Below are 26,039 nucleotides of genomic sequence, written 5' to 3' on the forward strand. Positions count from 1 at the left end.
CCTGCCTTTTCAGACCACACACACCCAAGAGTGTACAACACAAATACGAGTTCAGATGGTCTATGAACAAACTTGCAAAGTCAAACTTCCAAAAACAGTCATTCCTTCCTTAATCAGCTTACATATTATTGGACAGGAAAGAGGCAGTTCTTCTGCTTTTTAAACCATTATTTATCAGTGAACCAGCAAGTAGAGCTCAGACTGAAACTGTTAAAGTTCACAAGCCACCTGGCTCTTGATTCCTCATCTGACAAACAAAAGTGCTGAGGATTATTTCCATAATATCAGCAATAATGAAAGATGGGAGACAGCCTTACTTTTCAAAGCAATATAACATAAACACAACTTTTGAGGTGGATGTGATATGTGCTGTATCTTTTATGTCATTTAAAGCTACATTTCCTGTTTGTTTTTTATTTCATGCTCAAAAATGCAAGGTATTGTTGTATTTAGACTGAGGCCATGGGTTTGTGTTTGTCTGCTGACCATGAGTGTGTTTGGATGGAGAGTCCTTGTTGTGTATTTAGGCGTTTAATAAAGTATAAACACGCCATCATCCAGCAGATGGCCTGGGAATTAGCCAGGTTTTTTTTTTTTTTTTTCACAAAAGGTTGCTAAGGCCCCTTGCATTAACACGTGTGTGACTGTGTCTAATTTTTTTATTTTTTTATATGTGCTAGAATCATTTGCACTGTATTCCTGACCTACTTTCACTGTATACATAAGTGCACCAATGACCATATTCCTTGTCCTTCTAACCAGAGGGAGGCCTCGCAGAAGAAGCATCCCACATTGAGAGTGCCACCCAGCAGACCTTGCACTACACACTGGCCAATCAACAGGTCCAGTTCCACCGGATTGGCGAGGATGGACAAGTTCAGGTGGTGAGTGTCAGACATTTTCATCCTTCAATCTTTCTCCGAAAAGCAAACATTTTTATTTATAGGCATAAAGTATTATCTAACAGTAACAGTCTGAGTCTTTATCATCGTTCCTCGCAGTATTTATCAGATGTGTCTTACAATTAGCTATTTCTGTCTGATTTATTTATTTAATTATTTTTCTGACTGTCATATAAGGGAGGATTAGTAGTGCGGTGGGACCGATCACGCCACCCACCACAGTGACTGCATTTTGTAGAAATACACTGCAGTTTATGTCAATGAAGGAGTTGTTCCGGGATTGGATGAACTTTTACAGCTGCTAGGATCAAAGGTCATAGTCAGGTCAACTACAGTGTGGGCTGACAAAGAGAAAGTGAATGAACGTTTCCTCTCTTGTCTTCCCTGTGCTCTAAAATACAATAACCTAAAATACCAACTCTTAAGGAACAAGTGAGAAACCACTTGATTAAACACTATGGCCTGTTTAGCGCAAGCCAGTGTGACCAAAAATGTGTATTTTTAAGTTTCTGGTGGTTTTACGGTATATCTAGTTTTGTTTTTGTTTGTTTGGTTTTTCATGACTGGGCCTTTTTTATAGAGATTCATAGTGGCTTATTCTACTGTCAGGAGTACGTAGAATTTAAAGACATTTTATTGTCTTTATGGCTTTGATTACTATAGGGTTTTTTCTTGGCCCCACAAAATGACACAATATACTATATATCACTATATCCTGCCAGTAGTACGTGAGACTGACAATCTGTGAAAAAATCAGGTTCATCTGGCTCCAGTGCTCCTATTGGGATTTGCAAGAATTGACCGCGCCTGAATGAAAATAACCAATCAGAGCAAGACAGTTTATTTTGGAGTCTCATTCCCAGAACTCAAGTGTCTTAAAGCCACCAACCCAAAGTCTTTCTATCTTTCTCAGCTCTGATTGGTTTTCGTTCAGGCTGTACTACTGTCAAGATATAGTTTCAGAAAATATGATAAAAAGTTATTTTCATTAACGTTATCTGCTGCAGTATTCTATTGCACAAGAAACCGATAGCAGTATAGCAGTTGTTTCAGCTATGCACTTAGATGGTAGTATATATTAAAAAAATAAATCATATCATGTAGGTGAAAAATTAAATTTTTTGTCCACTGGCCAAATGCTAGTGAATGTTCATGTTTTACCAGTCATTCAATAGATTGTTTTTTTGGCTTGTTAGTGAAGCAAATCTACCAGCCACTAGCATTCCTTTCACCAGCATTTGGCTGGTGCTAATTTTGTGCCCTGCATGCAGTAAATTAAAACTGCTATATTGCCCAACACAAGGGGTGTTGAAGGTCTTATCAGAGTTTTGGAGTTATACTGTGTCTGTGGAATTGATCAGATTAATAAAGTGTTAGGTTTTAGTTCAAGGTTTGTCATTGAGGTTACATTCATTAATTGAATTAGAGCAGACTGGCTCAGCCTTGTTTACTCATTTGTGTAGTGAAACAGCCAGTGACAGATAAACACAAGCTGTGAGCTGTGTCTGTCATGAGGGTTTTTTATGAGGAAATAAATTAGATTATCGTAGAAGCTTTCCTAGTACATGTATGTGAGATGCAAAGTCTGTTACCAAACAAAAATATGATTGTAATCATAACACATAATCTGATTATACAAAGTAAACATAAGAGAAGTCATTTTAATTTCTCTGTGACGCTCTACCTTTACTCATTGGTCCACTGTATGTAATAACAATGCAACAAAGCGACCTCATAATTCACAGCATTGAGTATTTCTGCTGTTAATAGGTTGCTGTGTGATGCATGGGTTTGGAGCTACTGATGATAGGTGACCTGCCTGAAAGAGGAAGGAACAGGCATAAAAGATAGAGGGCGGACAGGCAGGAAGAGAAGTTAGGAAGAAGGTGGAAGAGTGGGAGCGAATGATTGTCAGGAGCTCACTGTGCAGTTATTTCCCTCCCGACGCTGCAGAGTATTAAAGGGTGCAGCTGAGCCTGAAATTTATGAGTGCTGCTAATACAGCTGAGGAAATAAAGTGTGCTGTGATTCAGGGTGCAACCGTTGTCTGATAATTACTAAACTAAAAACAAAACAAGAACCTTTGTTTACATGTAGCACACTACGGCTACTTGTTGCATTAGTTTTTATCACATTCTGTACATTTCAGCTAATTTGGTTCCCCATCACTTACAGTAGAAGTGCATTAGCCAGGAATTTCTGAATAGCCATTATAAATAATTTATCTGGGTGCCTGACTGGTTTTAAGACAGACTTTAATTTTTTTAAAGCTATCCTTTTTACAAAATTTGTAATTGTATGATAATTGTATGTAGATGTCATTATTGTTGAACCGGTAACATGCCTTTGCAGATTTCTTGGTTTATTGATCATGTTTGTGTAATTGTTCCAGCTTCAGCTCTCTCTCATCCTTTATCTCTCTGTCTCAGATTCCACAGGGTCAGTTACACATTGCCCAGGTACCACAAGGAGAGGAGGTGCAAATCACCCAGGACAGCGAGGCAAGTGTGTGTGTGAATGTGTGAGAATGAGAGAGAGAGAGAGAGAAAAGACTAAACATCAACCACTCCTTTTCTTGAGTCATTCTTCCTGGTAAATTAAATAAAATATCTTTGCAAACACGTCAGTCAGGAGAATTAGTCTCCAAACAGAATATAGCTGTTACTGTGAAGTCATGCTTGAGAAAGAAGTGGTTTGTTGGGAAGAAAAATAATGTTGTCTACTGTAATGTGGGAATGTCAGTATGTTATGTTGGAAGTCTGGTTTGGAATTTAGTTGACTTCTGGCTAGCTGATGCCTTTTTATTATTTCACTGGCTATTTGAAATAATCCATTATATTTGTGTGAATGTGTAGATTTAGTAAATGCTCTTGAGGGCCCTCTGACATAAGGCGATTTTTTTACACCATTACAAGTTTCTTATACATTATTTAGGTCAATAATCAGAACTGCTGTCCAGCGCATTAGTCTACCATGCTATAGTATTCTTTGATGAGGCTCACACAGTGTTTCTTCAGAAAAGTAGAGTTGATCCCCTAAAGCTGTGTTGGAGGCTATAAGGTAGTCTACTTTAACGTGCACGATTAAAGTATTTTCAAAATTCGCAATATGGCTAAGTGCAACTTGCAAATCGCAGTAGCAATATGTAAATCGCAAGAGCTGCAATGTTTTGATAAAGGTAAAATGAGTGACAGAACAGCATTCAACAGAACTTCGACTTTTATGGCACCGACCAAATTGCCCCAATACTATAGAGTATGAAAGTCTTCAGGCTATTAATGTTACACATTGTAGGCATGCATGAGAAAACACTCTGTTTACACACAGAGACAGGTTTTTTTTTTTTTTTTTTACTGCAAGCTGCTTATATAGACAGACAAGTAGTGAACTTCGTGCTGCTCGTTAGCTAGCCAGTGCAGCTAATCTGTATCTGCTCATCGGTGAGTCTGTTCACTTCATCGTCTGTCGGGATGGAAACCGCGGTGCATCCTCTCCTCGCCTTAGCGGTGACAAAGTTTCAGACAGCATGGTGCTGTTTAGATACTGACAGGTAAAAGGAGAGAAACACATCGAAGACCTGGGGTAGCTGGTTTTTAGCATGGAGACAACAAGGGGTCTCACTCTGCCACTATTTCCCAGTACCATAAATGTCCCCCACACAGTTTTCCCTTCTTCTTCTTTGGGTTAGACTAGAAATACTGCTGTATTGTCTAATACAGATATTCAGTTTTATTTCATAATTTTAGTCCAGTTTCTCCAGCTGCTCCCAGGTCTTTGAACAGCTTCCACTTCTGAAGTGAGTAATTGTAACCTACTCACTTTGAAGTGAGTAATTGTACCATAATGGATAATGTTAAAATGAATTTTAGAAAACTGGTATTGAAAAAAGTATCATTCAGCAGCCAGTATCAGAGTCAAAGTGTCAGTTTATGTACTGGTATCAAACATTTTCGAATGGTACCCAGCCCTATTGCAGTGCCCCCTCCTCCTCTACCACAGTGACAACTCTCTCCATCCATGAGAAGTGTGTTTAAGAGGCAGAACCCCCCCAAAGCAGCCGGACCAGACTCTTGTCTCTCCGTCCACCCTGAAGCACTGTGCTGGTCGGCTGTCAACACCTCATTGGAGATATGCCATGAGTCAGCCTGCTATAAAACCTCCACCATAATCCCTCTCACCAATATACCAAGACCTTGTATTCCTTGAATGTGAGAACTTTTACATAAAAGAACAATCAGATTAATAGAGCAAAGTCTTTTTCATCTGTCAAATAAGTTGGGTAAGAAGAAAACATTAATGTGCCCTTTTGAGCTTTTGTATGTTTCTGTTTGCAAACAGCCATCCGAGTGAAGCATAATGCAACCGAGTAATACCTGACAACATTTAAGTCATTAGTGAAAGAAAAAAACAGATGTTCCATGTAGAGCATCTGAATGTTTATATATCCCATGTGGTTATGACTTTTATTTCCACATAATGCCCAGATGTCTCATGTCCCATGCAATACATGCACTCTGCATGCACACACAATGTTAGCCTGCCAGTGGAAATCAAAATCTAACTATAAACCACACGGACTGCTGAAGAGGAATTTCCACATCAGCATCATTGTTAGTGATGTTTTTTTTTTTTTGAGGATGTGGGAGAGAGATTTATTTCAAGGCGCCAGTCTGTGTACACACATACATATGTAATCACATACTGTGATACGTGCCACACATGCATGACATTTATGCAAAAGAAATTGACACCTTGACCAAGTGTTTTTCTCATTTCCTATTCAGTGTTGCTAAAGGACACTGAGAAGAAGAAATGCACGATTGAGTGAGAGAGACAGAGTGAATTGGAGGCAGAAAAGCTCTAAAGCCTTTCCTGCTCTTTGTGGCGGAGCCCAGATTTTCTTCTCCTCTCTCCTTTCTATTCCATGATATTGTTTGTTTTTTGGAGTTCAAAGCTTAGCAACAAAATCCCACTTCTCCCAACTGCCACTCACAGAATATGTTTTCATTAGGAACGGGCCCCTTTCATCAAAGACATTGGTTTTAGTGTGCTTGAAAAGGAAATGAGCTGTTTGAGAGATTACACTGCTTTCTGACCATATGGCAGCTCAGGCAGCGCTTGATACATACATGAAATACAATTAGCAACAGAAAACAGAAATTTGGGGTTTGCTAAATATGCTTTATATGATGTCCTCTCTCATGTGGTCTTGTTAACATCACTGTGGGTGTTCAGAAACTTTATGATGGTCATTGCATCTTGAAGAGACAGTGATGGGCTTGTGTCTGTGCAAATGGGAATCTGTTTTTGTTTACAGGAACATCAATGCAGCCAGAAATGACAGAATAGTTGACGTATATACAGACATTGCATCCACGTCTCACTCTTATTTCATTTTAAACACTCTGCCAAACTGTGCATGCACAGTTCTGACACTTCTGAGATATTGATACTGTAATGCTGCATGACATGTTGATCACTAGAGTTCAGTTTAGCACTGTTTAATGGCTGGATCACCTTGTGATAAAGCAGGACTGTTGTCCGCCTGTTAAGCCTAATAGAAAGGAAAACAAATTAGCAAAATGTATATTTTTATGGCTTTATGTTTCCTAGTTAAAATAGCTAAATGATTGTGTGAATATAATCTGGCATCAAGCTGTTGACATGACATGTCACTTCTCTATTTCAGGGCAATCTCCAGATCCACCAGGTACATGTCGGTCAGGACGGACAGGTAAGAAGAACACACATCACAGTAAACTACATAGGAGTTGAAATAAAACTAATTAATCCAAGCTGTAGATGATTAACCACAAATTCACATCACTTCAGTACAAATCCTTCAAGAACCGTAACAGTAATGCTAGATATGTGTGGTTTTGTGTTAAAAATAATGGCCGCCAGCTTTATAAAGTAGTCATCGTCATCTTCCACAAATGATTTATATGTCTGATGATGTTAAATCCTAAGGGCTGTCTGAGGTTGGCTCCCTGTTCTGATCCTGCAAATATAAAGAGACGCGGACAGGCATAACCCTGTCCCTACCACAAGTCTCTGTCAGTATTTATGTACCTTAATTCAGCAGCAGATGCACAAAATCACTGACTAGTCCAATTAGAATGAGAGGGCTATTATTTCAATCCAAATGTAAGATATCTGACAGTGCCAGGATTCGAATGATCTCCTTGCCTCTCTTCGTGCATTATAGGCTTAAGTGACGTTCTGAAAGAAATGTGTGCATTCGTTTTTTGCTGGATCTATTCACGCAGTGGTTGTGCAACTCTTTACCATTTTGTCGGTTTTTACAATGTTTTTTTTTTCCCAAGTGACTGCACCAGGTGTATACTGAACGTTTGCTCTTTTGCCATTCTGTGTAGCGAACCATGGTTACTTCTGTGTACGATGATGTCACATTCATACCCTCTGTTGCACAGTTGCTGTTTGTGTGGCAACCCTGATCTGGGTGTGTTAGGAATACTTTTTACTGAATATTTCATATAGTTTTACCAATGCAGTGTTCATGTCGGCCGCATTCACCTGCCAAACAAACATTAGACCTGTGTCCATCTTCCCCTTTATTGTGAGGATCTCTAGATAGAACTTGTAGCAAGAGACAGAAGTACTGATGAAACAAATCAAGCCATTCATTAGTTTTATAAGCTCACTGTTTAGTGAGGCAGAAAACATACTTTTGGTAGAATTAGGTATCTGTCGAGTTTTCAAACAAAAGTTATCTTTACATGCAGTGTTACCAAAAAGCTTAAAACCTTAAAAAGCTGATTTTAAAACGATTTTAGATTTACATCTGTGTTTACTAGCTAGCAGTCTTCTTCACTCCCTTTGCTGGTGCTTTGCTGCATATCCTGGTGTGTTGCCACTACCTGTAAATCAGTGTCATAGTTTAAAACAAGATAAAAGAGGGACTCGCTCATAAAAAAAAGAGGTCCATACAGGGCTAAAACTCCACAGGGCAGTTTTTTCTGCTGTTAGTTATAAAAATGTAATATAAATATAATTGAAGGAACAGGTATCACGTATTTACTAAATTGATGAAGTGAAAATGTGCATCTCGACAAAAGCAGATTAACACAATCGACCTTACAGTTTGATACAATAATGATATGCTAATTAGAAACATACACCCACACAGCCCTAGCAACACACACGCACAGATGTTTTGTGTCCTCCTGGTGTGTTTTTTTTTTTTTTTCTGTCCATCTCCCCTCCTCCATCTCTGTCTTGGATGATTTGGACCATGGGCCCTTCCTGTTTCTCTGTTCTTTCCTCTGAGATCCAAGTGAGTCTCGATCAAAGCAGAGCCGGCCTGTGTATGACCATTGCAGGCCACATATGGACGCCCGAAGACCAACATATAATTTCACATTCATGATTTCATCATGTTTGTCTAGAAGTAAGGCTTTAGGGAAGGAAGTTCTTTCTCACGCTGCCCTTCTGGTGGTTAAACTGTTTTGTGTTATTTTGTTAGGACAGGTGTTTTTATGTAACAGCCAACAGAGGGTTTTTATCTCCTAAAATGTGAATAAATTCACTTCTGGGGTCATTAGTTAAAAATTACACATCATTATTTACCGGTACTTGTTTTTTTAAGGTAATGAATACCATATGCCACCCTAAGAAAAGTAGTGACACTATTCATTCATTACTTGACTTTTGTATTACGCCCTAAAACAATTCTGGTACTTGCATTATCTGGGTCACTATGGGTCACTGTGTTCAAAGAGGCTAAACACTGCGTGAAAAGCACCCCCTTGTCATTCGTTCAGGTCGTTTTATGCTGCATCTGGTGCCATGTGGGCCCCGTGTTGGCTTAGGGGCTTTGCCAACACAAAGAGCTCTGGAGGAGAAAAAAACTACGGTTGTCCACAAAAAAGTTGAACGTGGCTCAAGTTTTGCTTCAACGCAATCCAATGTCACCAGCAGGCAAAGCATGGCGTTGGCCAGTCAAATACGTGCAAGGGCACATTCCTGGTAGATTACTTTGTAACATGAACGGTGTCATTCTACTGTTTACCCTGTGATTGTCGGAACAGAGCATAAAATTATACCTCTGCAGGCTTGTTAAATTCTTCCTTACAGTATTATAAACCACTGTGGTATGTTTTGGCATCTTCCTAACTTCCTAACTCATGGAACTATTACTCAAACCAGCCTTATTGGATCATATTTCATCATCTCACCCGTACCTTAAGCAACGCCCCCACCAACGCAGCCCCAGGTTTGTGGTAAAAAATAGTCCAAAATAGAGCCTACAGTCTTAAATTCATACTTTGAGTTGTATTTGCCACTTTGTTGGCTCAGTCATATGCACTCTGCTCATAATTCAGAAATGTGGCTTAAATGGAAGGCAGAATAAGTTGAAGGGGATTTTTCCATTGATATTGTGCCAATAAAGAGACTTAAGAGGCTTAAGAATGTAATGCAAGTAACAATCTATTTGTTCACTCAGTAAGGTAATGTACTTTAAAGTAAAGTACTTTATTCCAGTGCAGTAAGTAGTAATGTGATTACTATCATATTACTTTCTGAGGAATTACTGGACCTCCGATGCAGCAGTTAAAAGGCAATCATCACCCTTTCTATTTAATATGTCAAAATTGGGAAGAACAAAGAGTTACGAGTCACCAACCGTCTGGAACCACGTACTTTCGGCTGCTCAGTTCTCCATTTTATAGTCCTAAGAAGATCTCAATCATCCAATTCACTCATAGGATCAAGGCGCCATTGGCTATCTGTGTGCACGCACATCTATGGTGTGTAAATGCATCTGCTTTATATGGGTTTTTTTTTTGTTGTTTGTATTGTTTTATTGGCTGTTTGGCTCTTTATTTGTTTTCAATTGATTGAGGTAGTCACCACACATCCTCACACTCCTTCTCTCACACACTCATAAACACACATTCATGCTTGTGTCCTCAAATGACCTACTCGCTGAGCCTGACAGCAGCATTCCTTTCGGTCTCTCTAGGATCTTGGAACACTTTTTGGCAGAGTTTGGTTTAGATTTTGCACCACAACACACATTTCCAGCACTTATTCATGTCAGTTCACGGTGTACATGAACTGTTTTTGCCGGTTTCCATTAGTTTTATCTAATTTGCGGTTCTATAGTGTATATGCTGCACACAACATGCACTAAGAAAAGCACTATTTGCAACTGGAGTGTGGGATAGGCATTAGTTCCTTGCAGATAGACACTGAAGCGTCAACAAAAAAGAGAACAAAACACTGCATAAAGGCTTCTATTCCCTTGGCAGTGTCTGGGAGCCTAGTCCAATAAAAAGCTTTTTATTTTCCCTTTCTTTTTAGCTTGTGCTTTGATTGGGTCTGTAAAATGATATGAGTGCAGTGCCAAAAAAAACACACAGTGACTTATTCTTTAAACCTCTTGTTGCAGGTCGAGCTTTTCACACACATGCCGTGGTACACTACAGTGGCAGCCTCTCTTCACTTGTATATTCTCATATTTTCAGCTCTTAGGTCAGCTCTTAAATCTGACAAATCCCAGAAAGAACATTCAAGACAATCAAGGGGAACAAGGGTCCAAACAAATATGATGGTGGAGCTAGCACTTATTCAAGCAGATAAATCACATTGACCAGATATGGTTGCATACAAATGACATATTAGGTCTCTATCATGATTGGTGTAATGTATCTTGGACCAGAATTTGTTAAGAATGTCAGTCAAAGATAATATAGATCAGACTTAATCCTGCTTTCTTAAATGTCTTAATTTGTGTGTTTACAGAGAGGTCTACATCAAACAGGCTGTGTATGATGTCACTGTTTTTGTAATCTGGCAGAATAGTGCTGAGGCTGTGTTAGTGTAACCCAGCATACGCAATTCATCACACAAGAGCTCTCTGTCTTATTTCTTTTTCTTCTGGGGCAGTTTCACTCTCGTTCCCATCTCACGATCTCTTCTTTTCATCTTCCCTGTGCTATTTAGCTGTGGCTATACCTGTCTTTTAGAGGCTCGCCTGCCGCATCCTATCACTCCACGTCACATTAAGTGTCAGAGTTCTATCCACTCTAAGATCCATTACGACTCCATCAGGGTCTTGAATTTGTGAATGTTTTCCATGGTGGTTAATATCTGCAGTATTTATCCCATTGAAATTCATTATCAAAATCAATTCTCTGAGGTGGCCTGGCGGTGGCTCACATCTCAGTTATGTGCAGAGACTACTGAACAATGTATCGGGCAGCCCATATTATGGGCCTGTATTGGCCTATCACAGACATCAGTATTGTATCGGTGTATATGTTATTTAATGCACTACTATGAGGGAAAAAAAACAAATTTCCCCAATATATAATGCAGAAAAAATTATTGTAATATATTAGTGTCACATTTATCTAGCAGAGGTAAATGTGACTTACAATAGTTTGGCAAGCAGCACAGAGTAAGCGAGAAGTAGCTCTCAGCAATGGCAGCTACAATTGGTTTACAATGTTTGTATTAACATGTTAAAGAATATGTAACTGTAACCTTTGCAAAGTCATAACCGTGCAAAATCGGTGCACAATCCAAATAGAAAAGGTCTATTTTCATTTTAGCTCATAGATTACCCTTATGGTGGCCAATATAGTGAATTTATGACCCTTTCCCCTCTAAAATTGGTATCGGTCTCAAAAATCCCATGTGCCTCGAGCTGTAAGCTGGGTCTGGCCACAATTTGAATGCAAGAAGCGTCACTCATTTACTGGACAAAAATTCAAATTGAGCTGTCAGGTTGCATTAAGAAGACGAGTCTGGCCTTAGTTTAGTAATTCCCTCCACTGATTTTTATCCCTCTCCACCTGGGATGGATGCGGGTAATGGGTTGTTTAATTACTTGTGTACACGCCAAATCAATCTTTTTTTTTTTTTTTCTTCTTCTTCAAATCTTTTGGGGGTTTTTTTTGTTTGTTTTTTAATAAGTAGCACATATTGTGAGTTATCCCCTCTGACTGTCCCTAGACAATATACATATGCTAGTTTTCTTCAACAAGAATTACTTTATATCAGGGAACATAAAAAAGTGGTATGCCATTATGTTTGGCGATCTGTTTTAAGGCTGCTACTCACTGTGTTTCATGTTCTATAATGTTCTGCACAATCAGGAAATCAATACATTTTGCGGCTATGTGGTCAAACCCCTGCTCCAGCGTTACTGAGAAATTGACGTGTCTGTAGTTAAAGAGGCAGCAGTCTGACCCCTCTGTCTGCCCTGTGTCCACCCATCATGCTCTATATTCTCACTGGAGATATATTGCATGCAATGAGCACGCATCTCAGCGTTCACTTTGTTTGTTTGTCTAACTGCTCATGCACAATTTGTAGCTGTGCAGTTTGACGGCAGATGTTTGTCTATCCGCAGTCTATGCCAACTTAGTTGAACCTAGCGCAACTGTGCCAGCTGAAAATCTGAATAAAACCGGATCCAAATTTCCCTGCCGGCCTATAAAACCCCTCTCATGCAGACGGAAGAGAAGGCAGACCCATGAAACTATAAAATAACTTGTCTTTTACTGCACTCCCTGTCTGTCATAGCCTCTTATCTAGTGCCCTTCTCTCTCTGTGCTGTGATCTTACCCTGCACTGATGCAGACCAAATGGAGGATTGCAAGATGAAAGGAGTGACTGATGAGGAGGGGGGGAAAAAAGGAGAAAAGATGGGGAGAGGAAAGCCAAGAAGGGAGACTGTCTGGAAGAGATGTTTTTTCCCATTCATGATTGAAAACTGAGACCAGTTTAGCTGTGAATCAGACAAAAACACTCTGTTAAGCAAATGCGTGGTACCAGGTGCCACATAAGAAAACTGAAGAGGGTGGTGCTCCTTGCTAGCTCAAATGGCTCAGTCAAATACAATGTGCACATAATGGCCTCAAACGACCCTGTTTCCGTTATCCATCTTAGCAAAAACACTGTTGAATGAGCTCACAGATTTCAGAGGACTCTCCCTGTCAGATAGCCGTGAACCCATGCCGTGTCAGTCTGAAAAATCCAGCACATCTCAAGAGGCTACTATAAAGCTTTTACAAATTTACTGATTTACTCATCCGCCTGCATCATTTACCGAAGTTGGACCTCAATGCTGCCCATCGGGGGCTTTAGACGTGATTGTCAAGAGCTTCCTCCCCCTAGTTGAACCTCTGCCATCCCTTTCTGTCAGCACATGTTGTGGTGCATCTGTTGGACCCTCCCAGGCAGCATTGTTCATGGCCAATGTGGGAACTGGGTCACAGAACAGAAAGTCCAGCTCGGCACTCTGTCCGTGCTGCCAGGATCTGTAAACACAGAACCAGTCCACAACCAGGAAAAATACAGACAGTACATATTGTGTTGATGTGGTGATAGTTCAGTGAGGGAGAAGGGTGTGAGGAGTTGATGAAGAATAAGATGGCCAGCCTAAGAAACGTTAGATAATGAAGTGAGGTAATAAAGGAGAGGTGAAGAGGAAACCGATGAATTAATGTGTTTTGACCTCAACTTCTCTGAACTCATGTTGTACTGCAAGTGTCGTTTTGTGCCAGAGACTTAAGCTCCTTCGATGCCTGTTGTCAGTTAGCTTTGGTAAAGGTCTGGCGTTCTTGGACAATATCTCTTGATTTGTCATTTCTACACACAAAGCAGATGCTTGAACAATCTGTAGAGTAAACCTCAGAATCAGGGTGTGATTTGTGCTGGAAACTGCTGGCATGTGGCCTGAGTTACTCAGTTGTCCTTTTTCTCTCTCTGTTCAAGAATGCTGTTTCTAGTGTGTGAGGAGTTGTTGAGAATCCTGTGATTCACCGTGAGATGGGAGGGTAGAAATGAGATGAAAAGACAAACAAGATGTCTTATGACCAATGTTTAGAATAAACGGGATGTGCGTAAGCAGTAAAGGATTTAGAGCTCTAGTGGTGGATCCTGTTTCAAAGGAGTAGTGGTCTGCTTTGTGTCCTTGTGGCCTGGAGATAAAGGTCCACAGATCGGGGAATCCTTAGTTCTGAATGTGTGTGTGGGTGTATGTGTTTGTTACTCAGCATTTCTGTGCGGTGCAGAGGAGGGTACCCCCAGTGGTGTTTTCTTTTGTCTTTTGTGGACAGAACCCAGTGTCGCTGGCTGTGTGAGTAAGAGAGACCAGATGTTTAGATGCATTTCAGTGTGACTCACCATCAGCACAGGCCTGGTACAGCCTTGCCTCACCAGTCCCAGGCCTACAGTGCTTATCATTCATCAGTTTCAACTTCAGCAGGATCCTCACAGTGATGGCAGTTCTTACAGCAATAGTTGGTGTGTTTACAAGGTTAATTGTTACCAGGTTAAGGTAATACTACTGTCACGTAAACAACTAAATCATGCATGTATATATGACACACATCAGAGTCATAATCAGAATAAGTATAATTTAATTAACAGAGCTAAATTACTACTCAGTCTGTCCAATTACTCTTGGCATGTCTTTTTTTTATTATTTTGCCTACAAGCACCACAAAAATGGAGTGAAATGGATGCAGAGTAGTCTGTTTTGGAAAAAAGGCAGCATGACTAGCAGTGGGGGAACCATAAAACTTTGTCATGGGAATGATAGCAAAACAGCTTACATAACTAAGACTGCAAGTTGTTTTTGTAAAATTCACCAATGTAAAAAGTAAAACACATCTAATACTTTCAGACCACATATTTTCCTGGACATTTATCTAACAATTTAATAATAATGCCCGAGAAGGGCAAAGTCAAATGGATGAGATGAATGTTGCTTTCCTCTTCTACCGACAGCTGTAGAGGTGACTATCTAGATGTGATGTCTCAATGAGTTAAAGACTTTAGTGTGCTACATGCTGATGTAAGATAACAGATGTCTTTCATGGCAGATCTGAGACGTATAGTAGTAGTTTGTCAAAGTTGCTGAGTGCATTTGAGTTTGGGAGGTTTGAGATTTGTGTACTGCTTAAAAGGTCGGTCTTAGGTCATCTGGACATGTTTCGTGTCAAAATCTAGTTTCCAAAGCATTGTATTTGTTTTGGATATTTAAAGGGGATTGCCAGGAATAAAAGCAGACTAGCATGTACCACTTCAGTTGTGTCAGTTTGATTTAAGAGATGTGTTGGCCTTCATCAATGTGCATTACTATATTAAATGACTTGTTAAGATGGGTATTTTGTGCAGTGTGATATTGTGTTAGTTGAATTTTACAACTTGTGTATATCAACTCCTCTGGCTCCACTGAATTAAACACGATAATTGGAAACACGATAAAGTCATCATCTTAAATCATGAAATTTACCGACATTGTAAAAATGCCTTCGTCAATTATGCAGGCCAAGTTTGGATTTGCGCTAGAGAAAAACCTTCAGTGGAATTTTCTTCCTTTTCGCTTTTAAAGGGCCTGACTCGTAATTATGGCTGTTATTTTTGTCATCAGTCCCCCTTTGATTTGCTGGTTCTGGATTAGAATTCAAGTCAAGCTGGTTTTGTCGTAAAACCTCTCTGAGCCCTGTCTGAATCTGACTCCCAGTCTGCTGGTGGGAGTTGTGGAGCAAAGGATGCAAGGGGAGGGTTTGATTGGATGCAGGTGTTGAGCTCTGGTTTAGAAACAGTGTCAGGGTGTGGGTGGAGATGGGAAGCAGTGCGCCAGGTTATAAGGTCAGGGGTCTTGTGAGAGATACAGATTTATAATAAGGATGTATTTTAAAGAAGAATGTGTAGGCCGGAGTGGATATGTCAGTGCTCCATAGTAATATCACTTGTCAAAAGTCTGAACCTATAACTGCAAATAAGTGAGGAAATTCACAAATCATAGAGGAACAAAGCATAATACAGTTTGGCTTCCATTTCAACTTTCAAGCCATTTTTTTGATTTGTATCACAAGCCCACTGCTGTCTGTTGAATCATATTATGAGCCGGGCCCAGCTGAAATCAGAATAGTTCTCAGACTCTGAGGTAAAATAAAAGGCATATGTAACTGTTAATGACTGCAGTGAGACATATTTAGGCCAGTTTGTTCATTTTCCATTTTCCCAGTCTACACTAAACAAGCAGTCAGAGCCCCTCTGTGTCTATGGGCATCTTTACAGCCAAGTCGCAGCCAGGCCTTAGCCCGCACCCCACTCCCTCCACCCCACCTACCCACCCGGAGATAGTGTTTCTGCTTAGACATCTGTCCAGGGTTGGCAGTTGCAGATGTTGTTGACGGCTGTGAAGCTGAGAGGAAGTTCCAGCCACTCCAAAGTCCAAATGTTTTTTTTTTCATTTCCCTGTTTTGGTTTGTTTTGTTTTTTTTCGGATCTGAAAGAAGAAGAGGAGGTATTCCTTTGGGAATTATAGGAACCAGATTTGTGTGGCTCTCTTTTCTTAGAGCACAGAAAAACCTTATGTGTATGGATTTTCGTATCTTCTAAAAGGATGATCTTGTGTTATTTGGGGATTCCTCTGTACTTTGATTACAGTGAGGGTGTAGTAAATAATCTAAGTGGGTGACTCATAGCATAGGCCGATGCACAGCTGAGTGAAACTGAGACCTCCTGTGAGCCTGGGAATTGATGCCAGTCTGCACTAAGTATGTGCAATGTGGAAGCATATTTCCTGATTTATGCGTTACTCTGAGACGGTTACCAAGGATAGAGACGGAAATTCAGAGGCATTGTTGTATTTCTGAACAACCCATGTGTTCTTAAAGCCTTCTTTATTCAACTTCTTTAACTAGTTTCATAAGTGAAAGGAGAGAAAGTACGTTTTAGAATCCTCAGACAAGCACAGATGATGGCTGCATAACAAAGCCTTGTTTATCCAGTTGGTTATTGTCTTTTAGTCTTGGAATCATGAATGTTTTTTGCTTTAAGCTGCTGTTGTTGTTCATATTTGTGTCTTTCCTCTCTCATTGCTGTAGTTTCTTAGTGTCCTGAATTCATTACTGAAAACATTACAGCATCAGAAAAAGATTTATTTTTTTCTTTCCCTTTTTTCTCAAGGCCATGGCAACTTGCAAAAGCCTGCAGAGGATTTAAGATGCTCTCGATTGTTCGGTGCTCTTCTTCTCCAGTACAGTGCTGCAGTATCATAGCCCTTTAATCCTACTTGTCTGCTCTGCTCTTTGGACCTCCAGCACACAGCTGGCCAGCCAGCCAGACAGCACTGATAATTTAGAGGTCCCAATCCCTAAAACTTTGAGGTCAACAGTAACTAATACACTTAAGACCTGCTGATGGCCCATGTTTCTGACAAATTGAGCTCGATACGTCAAATGTAATATATTGGGCTGCATTTTGAGTGACTCATCTCTGCTCAGTTGAAAACTGATGCAGTTGGGCGATCAAGGCCAGGCTGTCAAGTTTTCCCACGATCAGGGGACTTGTCTGGTCCAAGAAAGCCTCCTCAAAAATGTCTCACCTTGTTGCATAGTGTAATAGTTTCTACAAACAATCTCCATTTGCTTATTTTTCCACCTAATCTACAAGCAGAATACTTTTCTACCTCATAAAATCTTTCTTTGATACAATTTTGAAATCATTTTAGTTTTTGCGTAATTGCCAACCATCTTAATGATGATTATGTCCTATTAGCTGAATGAGAGGTAATTATTATCAGTGCTCACAGAATCCCTTAATGACACTCAGTAGTGTTTTATATGCGGTAATCATAGACAACAAATATATAATTTATGCCATTAGTGAAGAGTATTATACTACAAAGCTGAAATTTCTCCTCTGAGTACATCTGTCTATCTGGGCATCTCCCTTGAGGTGGATGTGCATCTCTTGAGCATAGATTGGTTGTTTTCAACTGAGTCATACTTTAAAGCTAAGCATGACAGTATTACACCCAAACAGTGGAGACGAGATGTTCTGACAAAGCGAGTCGTGGGACAGGATGTGGACCCGAGAAGTTCCTGTGTAATCGCTGCAGAGATCTCACACACCGTTCCAACTCTGTAAATGCTTTTGTGAGCCTCTGTGTGCTGCTCCTCACAGCTGAGAATGCAAACTGCTCTCAAATGGAGGTTGAGAATCTAATTGAGTAAGACAAGGGTTTACGATCTCAAGTATCAACCATAGCAACTCTTGAACTCTGGTAATTTTGCACTTACATACACTAGTTGAACAGTGAAGACATCATCATGCTTGAGTTTACACACACACACACACACACTGTAGGTACACATGCATATGACTGCAGACAGATGAGCAGTTGGCAGCGCCGTGTTTGATTCCTAACAAGAGAACAGTGTGATGAAGTGTGGGGATAAGGCTGAATCACTATAGATGTCTGCCATGAAAAAAACCTGTAACAGCTGGCTGTGCGTTTGGTTTCTCACTATTCTCACTGAACTGACTGATGGAGAATTGTTGGCATGGATTTGGTCTCTTTGGGATGTTGCCTACTTCAAGTATGTACTATATTTGCATCAAAGGAATAGCTTGACATGACAGGAAATGCGCTTATTTTCTTGGACCAGAAGACGCTTAGCTTAGACTAGGCATGTCACAATACCAGAAATGTAGTAATACTGTACTGTACAGGAGGTGCACCGTCAGGTCGGAAGAAACTGGTTTCCCGGTACCTTTGGTACTTACAGTACTACAGAAAAACAAGTACCGTCATGTTTTCAAAACACTGGCATCAACTTGGTATTGAAATATCGGTTCTCGTGACATCCCAAGCTTAGATAAAGCCAAGCTAGCTGTTCCACCTGCTCTTAGTTTTTAATGCTAAGCTAAGCTAACTGGCTGCTGGCTAAAGCTTTATATTTAGCGCACACGAGTAGTATCGATCTTCTATTGTCACTCTCTGCAAGCAAGCAAATAATCGGATTTCGCAACGTGTCGAACTGTTCCTTTAACTGTATGATTACCGTTAGTACTAGCCCTCCGGGTTAATGTCCTAATTGATCAGGAATGTTTTATGGGTCATCAAACATTATGATTCATTTGACCCAACTCTAACAGTCTCCTGGTATATTAAGAGTCTAGCTTGCTCAGCCTGGATACATGTCTACGCTTAAAACGTCCTGGTTGTCTGATCGGGTGAGTCAGGCAGGCTTCTTACACTAATAGCTTCCATCGGGCCGGCTGGGCCTGGCGCATTATGGCGATGAGGCGGCAGATTTTGTGGTGAAACTGGCAAAGTCTCTTAGATGATGAGGCAAGCCGGTGGGTAACATGGAGGGGGGGGGCTTAACTGAACCTTTGGGGCCTGTCACTAACTCAGAACATCAAAGCAAAGGTTGGACTGGGGGTTAGGAGGCAGTGTGGGACTCTGGGATTGGAAGGGTTAGGGGGCAACAAACATCATCTGTAATTGAGGTTTGTGAGGTTTGGGTTTTTCTGCAGGCTTGCATATTCTCCCTTAAATTTTTAATGTCTGTTGAGCATGTCCCAGCCAGTCCCAGGACCAAGTGCAGCTGGAGGAAGGCTAAGCTGGAGACTGAGACCTCACGTAACATCACAGAGAAAGCACACAAAGACAACATACATGTGAAACCTGCCAGACAGAAGGCATAGAAAGAGGCCTGTGTTTAGTCCAAGGCTGTGAAATGGGGAAAAATATAAATGAGACCATGCTGTCAGTTCATGTAGGAATGCATTATGTTTTTTTTTTTTTAAAAAGAACCCCCCCACCCCCCCAAAGACATGTACTATTGGAACGCTCCAGGCTTTACTGGAGGGTAGTAATGTGGTCTCTGACCTCCAATCAAAACGACAATGCGAGCACAAAGCTGAGTGAATGTTTCCCTTCATTCATCTTTGTCTGTGTCTGTGTTGACAGGATGATTGTATGTTAATTTGTGTGTCTGTTGTCACATGGGAGTTATGATATCCAAATTAACAGCAGTGTTCTGCTAATCCTAGAGCATGTGTATGTATGTGTGTGAACTTGTACAATTACACACACACACACACACATGGGCACACGCTATCCTGTGTGTGGTTGCAGTCTATCTATAGGAATAGCCTCAACAAACTATAGGAATACCCAACAACACTCCAGCTGCGCTGTGCTGCTCTGTAATTAGTGCGTCGAAACCGCAAAGCTCCAATGTCGCCTGGCTGACATTCAGCGCTGTGGGAGATTAAGATTCTGCGATGTCTCGCTCTCCTTACTCTGCCAACTCCTTTTTCTTTCTTTGTCTAAATGTGACTAAATGTCACTGAGATGAAATGAATCAAAATAAAAATCAATCCTAACTAGCTTATCGTGTTATGGATCCCTGGGAAAAAAATCTTGTAAAAATATAATTGAATTGAATGGACCATAAAGTTCCTCTCCAACTTGATGAAACAGAGGGTGGGATGAGAAGCTGGACTAAAATGTTTATTTTCATCACTCAGATACCACCACATGACTCTTGCCTTGCCGCAAAGTTACTTGGTGTGTTTGTGTGACACCATGCTTGTACACACTCATGGCTGTAATCAATAAAAGAACATAAACACATCTGATAGGACATAAATGAGGCTTTCTGTTATTTGTTTTTATTTGGTTCTTGTTTCCAGTGGTGTGTACTGTAGATTGTTGCTTTTTAAACCCAGATGGATGAAGCTGACGAGGGGGGTGTTATTCCAAACTATCGCACTTCTATGTGATGGATTGACTGACGATAAGATTGAGAATGGACTGAAAATGTCAGTTGGGGTTGACTGTTCTTCTGTCCTGTCCCAGGTGCTGCGTGGGGCTCAGCTCATAGCGGTGGCGTCAGCTGATGGCGGGGCCACAGCGGTGGAGGGTTCCCCCCTCCCCCCTGACATCCAAGTGCAGTATGTCCAACTAGCACCCGTCGCAGATCACACAGCTGCCGTACAGGTAAAACAACACACACACACAAAAACACAAACTCTTCCAGGCCTTGTACACGTGTACACAAACACAGATTGTTTGTAACTGGGTAGCATTCCAAGTGCTGGAGTCTGAGGTGAAACAGACCCTAGTACTAATCTAAATCAGTCCCACTACACATGTGTTTGTGTTTTAACCAATCCATAATAAATAACTGCTTTTCCCCACCTCTTTTCCTCAATCTGATGTACGTATCAGTAATCAGGCCTTCAGTGAAGCCATTAATCTGTGCTGTATACTCAGAACTAGGCCAGAAGATTGCCTGTTTTAGTTCTCTGACTTGTAGAAGTAATGGTGATTGAACTCAGTGCTTTAATTTCTAACCAGGACAGTCTTCTTTTTAGCCAAAACAATTAGCCAAAAAAAGTGCAAAGAAGTTGAAGGACCAGTTAATCTTTGTCTTTGGTCAATTTTACTAAAATATGTGAGTAAGGTTGTGTTTTGACCTGTCACCTACACATATTTCAGTTTTCAACACTATACATCCATCCAATTGGAACAGTGGATCATTGTGCTTGTGTTGAGGCCCCAAAAACCTTTTTTTTGTTATTGTTATGTTATAAGGTGCTGCAGTGTATGTTATAGAATTATGTGCGAATAGTTTAATCTAAAAAGAATTGTGACATAAAAAAAAGTGGAAATTCATGCTTTGTTAAAAGAGTAACAAAATCATTTATGTCTAATGTCTACCTAAAGATTTAAACAGAACTGATATTTTCTGTCCTTTATCATATATTTGTCAATTTTAGAAATCCATAGATGTCTTCTTCCTTTGTGTATTTTATTTCTTTTCTTCTTTTTCCCCCTTCTTTTAGAAATTAGGAGCTGACTAGCAGCCAAAGTGTCTGTTTATTAGTGCTGAAATCTGTCTTCTTTCGTGCTGTAATGATTCGATCAACTTCATAACGATGCAGAATATATCCTGTAATATTTCATTCATAATTACTGTAATGTTGAAATAGAAATAGGAGTGCAGTTAAGCTAAATTACTTACAGGTACAATGGGTCTGCTTTTCCCCATGTTGTCATCATTTTACTTAAATAAAGTGCACCTAGCTTTCAGTCATTATGACGGGTGTTTGAACAAACAGTAATTTAACATAATAAAGTTGAGTGGATTGAGTGTTATAAGGTGAAGAGTAGTGATTAGTAGATACCGCTAAAATCCCTTGATGATTCAGACCGTTGAGCAACATCCACATGTGGAATCAGGATGTTGCACAGGCCCATGGCACTGTGGCCTTTGAAGTGGTCAGTTTAACCCTGCAAGAAATATAAAAGAACAGCACTTTTCAATTGTTCTCTCTGCTTTTTGTTTTCCCCAAATATGTTAAATATCACGTTTTCTCCCTACTGCTTCTTTCCCTCAAGTGCCATGCTCAAATTGTCTGGGCACCGTCTAGTCCTGATGTGAGTCTTTGTTGCGTTGTTATAGTATAAACAGAGAGAACTTCAAATGATTTATGGCTGTGTAAAATACCAGTCCTCTCCTGATATGGATCCCCCTGCAGACTTTGTAGTGGGCTTGATCATATTTGCCTCCCTGCAACACATGCAGAGAGCAAATGTGATGACCAGCCACGTATCAGGTTTTTTTTATTACCTAGTTGAAATTTTGTCCTCTGAGTAAGACCCAGTCTTGTTGTCCTTTTTGTTGTCTGTAGTTGTCTAGTTGGTAATTGCTTCCTTGACACTGTGAGCATAGAGGTGATTAAAGCATCCGATATTTAAAATATTTTTGGGTGTGGATCATACATGGTTGCCACTCCATGCACTTTATTCCAAGGTCTGTGGTCCATGTTGTATGGCACAGCAAGCAGCAATCAAACTGTTTGTTTACTGAACTGATTTGTTTGAATAGATTTTTTAGCATATTTTTTCCTAATGTTTGATCTTGACAGAAATTTAACCAAGTTGGCAGAGGTCTGATTAGTCATCAGTTTTCTGTTGAGTAGAGTTTGGGGTTAGTTAGGGCGCATGGACAGAGTGAAACCACTTGTTAACAATGTGGTGTTTATTGATCAAACAATATTTAAAAAGCAGATTTTTATTAGAATTCAGTCCCAAAATAATGCAGCTGTGGGTGGCTGTAATCACAATGTTGGCAGCTCCTCCCTCTGCATGTCGAAGTGTCCTTGGACAAGATACTGAACCTCAAATTGCTCCCCATGCTGTACCATCAGTGTGTGTGAATGGGATTAGTTATACTTTGCATGGGAGCTTCTGCAGTGTGTGAATGTTGCATGTAGTGTAAAGCCCATTTAGGTTTTAATGCGCCAAGAAAATTGGTTGGGGCTAAGATACATCCAGTATGTTCAAGTAGATTCTTCTTTACAGAATACCAACCTGCCTAGAACTACCTAACTAATAATCAATCACAGGACAAAATATGTAATGCATGCAATTAAAACACGGCGCCGCAAAGAAAGTAAAAGACACAGAGTGGCATTGACCAACTGCAACCGCAAATAAAAACTCTGTTGTAAAGACACCTAGATACTTGGCTTGGCCTGTCAGGGTGATACAGGGTGGGTTATTATCACAGTTGGGTTTTGATGTCCGAGAGTGTAAACATTGCTGACTTTCAGTTCAAAGTTGAGAGGAAGGTTAGCGCTGTTCTTTTCCCCCCTTTCTGAAAAGTGTTGAATCGAGAGAATTGCTCTCATCTGTTTCCAGACATATGGTAGCATTTATACAAGTTCTTGAAAAGTTTCTTAGGCTTTTGTATTTATTTATCTCTGCATTTTTCCTCTCTCTTTATTTAATAGTTTCCATTACACAAACTGGATGAAGTAGGGGACAACACAAAGTGATACTTTTGCACTCCAATGGGGCATTTCTGCAAATTGGTGATAATCTGTGGCTTAATCTTGATGTGTTATCTCCAGCTCAGGTCTAAAGCTGGGACTACAGAGCACCAAGAGCCCAGTTTAAGCACACTTACTATAAAACAAAACAGCTTCTGATACTTATAATTCAAAGCATTATCCATCAGTATTTCTAAAGGGAGAACGAAACCAGCACTCAACAGTTCAACATGTCCAGTGTTTCAAATGTTCAGTGAAAAACATGGATCCATATGAGCTTTACTTGGCCTCTTTACTGCTGGTAGTTACAGTGTGTCAGCGGCATGTGTTGTTACATTGTGCTGCTGTGGTGCAGCTGTGCTCCAGTCAGTACTGTTGTCTAGTGACAGCATGCTGGGCTGGAGGGAGGATTAAATGCTGCAGGTGTGTTTGAGGAAACCTTTGGCGTGCATTCGAGGAAGGAGTGAGTCACTCTTCATGGTCATCATCCAGGACTGAGTCATGAACCTCTCATCTTTTCAAGGGGGTTTTACCCACACAATACCGCGCTCTGTCTGACAGCGACCAGAGAGACAGTCAGGGAGCATTAAAATACAAATAGCTCATCTCTTGTCAAGTCTCTCTCCACCTGTCACTCTGTTTCTTTTCTTCCTATCTCAGTCCTCTTTCTTCTCTCAGATATATCTCTTCTCTAATCTCCCTCGTCATTCCTCTGCTCCTTCTATCTTTGGTCCTTTCACTGTGGTTGTCTCTCACAGTGACACGGGAGTAGGGACTGCAATATGGCTTGGTCTGCATCTGTTTGTTTCCAGGAGAGACACTTTTAAAAAAACACACGGATTAGCTCAAGCAGTATGCGACATAATTAGTGAATGTTTCACATGTAAGATCTTGCCGTCTTCCCATTCATCACCTCTTCCCTCTCCTCTCTTTCATGTGCACCAGGCTGCTGAGCTTGCCCCGGCCCTGCAGACGGACATGGAGGTGAAAGAGGCCATCCAGGGTGCCATGCAGGGAGAGAACGGCGAGGTCGTCCAGATTGTCACCTCTGTTGCCACCTGAGAGCCCCGTCTGGTTCAACACAACCCAGAACTCTGCTCTATCTACAGCACGACCTGATGAGTCTCACTGGAACAACATTTGAGGTCAACAAATGCCTGACGAGCAATCAAGTCGGAAAGCCTTTTTAACAAATACTGAAGGTCACTGAAACACAGGGAAGAAGCATTTTATCGTTTTTTTGTGTGTGCTGTTTTCCCCTACAAACTCCTCAATTCATTGCCAACCAGATGTCTCAATGTGGAAATGTTCACAGAGAACTTGAAAAGACTATGATACTCCAAAATCAACTGTGGTCTTTCTGGTGTTTTCATCACCAGAAGGACCTGGCCCACCGCAGAATACACAGTGGGATTATCGTCTATCCAGGGAGGATGCTGCTTATGCAGACCATCACCCTGCCACTTCATCAGCACACGCGCTTGTTTACATCAACTTTGGAAAATAGCGGAGTTATTTGGAGTTACGCTGCTTGGCTAACCCTGAAAACCCCCATGAGGGTTTGTAAAACCCCTGAATCCCACCTCAAACAACCAGTACTGCGCTCGTTTTCTCGTCATTACTTGTCATGGTGGACAGCAACGGAAAGTAGATTTAGCTGAGGACAGCTACTCTTGGTTGTGATTAATTTTGTTTCCTGTCACTCTCCATGATACAGTCCATACTATGTCTCCCGGCTGTGAGCCCTGCCTTCCTTTATTTCACTCAGCTTGTTTTCATATTGCTTTAGCCGCACAGCTTTGTTTATTTGTTTGATTTATCTAATTGTAACATGCCGACATTTTTTGGGGAGCTTTAATTTTGGAGGTAGAAGACCATGAAATAGAAGAGATGGTGCCAGTGGTAGACAGTACAAGTGGCTTGTAGAATACCGAGGAAACCTTGAAGTTGTTTTTTTCTCCCAGTTTTTTCTCTGTGAAAGATACATTCATGTGAATAAAACATGTTTGTGGTTGCCATAAAAGTGTGTTTTTATTATGTTTGTTTGTTTTTTTTTTTTTTCTGTATTTTCTCTTTATGTCCATCAACCATGGTCATCAAAATGGCTTCAAAGATTTCCGAGACATGACGTTGCTTTCATCCACTACAAATAGACAATTGAAGAGAGCATGAAATAATAGTTTGGTTTTGAGGTCTTGTTTCATGTTGAGCTAATTTATTTACTATTTTTGAAGAAAATATGTATCATGTCAACTTCACTAACCATAGGATTATGCTACTGTATTGTCAGCAATCCTGACTGTCTTTTGACTTTTTGTCAAAAGACTGTAATTAATATGTTGGGCTCATTGTAACAGTTTATGAACTGTAATTACATTTCTTTAAAATCCCACTTGTGCTCACTGCATGGTTATGTTTTTCACAGACAGAGAATGTGTTGTTGTGTTAGAGTGATGCTCCGCTAATGATGAATATCTCTGCAGTCAGCAATAAAAGCGATAAGCGATA

The 26,039-nt window shown here is 40.5% G+C and overlaps 1 protein-coding gene across 2 annotated transcripts in view; it reads left to right on the plus strand.

Moving 5' to 3' along the window:
• The window catches only part of banp (BTG3 associated nuclear protein), a 35,273-nt gene extending 9,234 nt beyond the window's left edge, over positions 1-26,039 (plus strand). For both annotated transcript variants that reach the window (XM_051383400.1, XM_051383401.1), the window contains exons 9-13: positions 763-884; positions 3,332-3,403; positions 6,592-6,636; positions 20,551-20,691; positions 24,477-26,039. In XM_051383400.1, the coding sequence (XP_051239360.1) occupies positions 763-884; positions 3,332-3,403; positions 6,592-6,636; positions 20,551-20,691; positions 24,477-24,593 (497 nt within the window). In that variant the 3' untranslated portion in view covers positions 24,594-26,039. The remainder of the gene's footprint in view (positions 1-762; positions 885-3,331; positions 3,404-6,591; positions 6,637-20,550; positions 20,692-24,476) is intronic.

The sequence above is a fragment of the Dicentrarchus labrax genome, unplaced genomic scaffold, assembly GCF_905237075.1.
Source record: "Dicentrarchus labrax unplaced genomic scaffold, dlabrax2021, whole genome shotgun sequence".
Classification (NCBI taxonomy): domain Eukaryota; kingdom Metazoa; phylum Chordata; class Actinopteri; family Moronidae; genus Dicentrarchus; species Dicentrarchus labrax.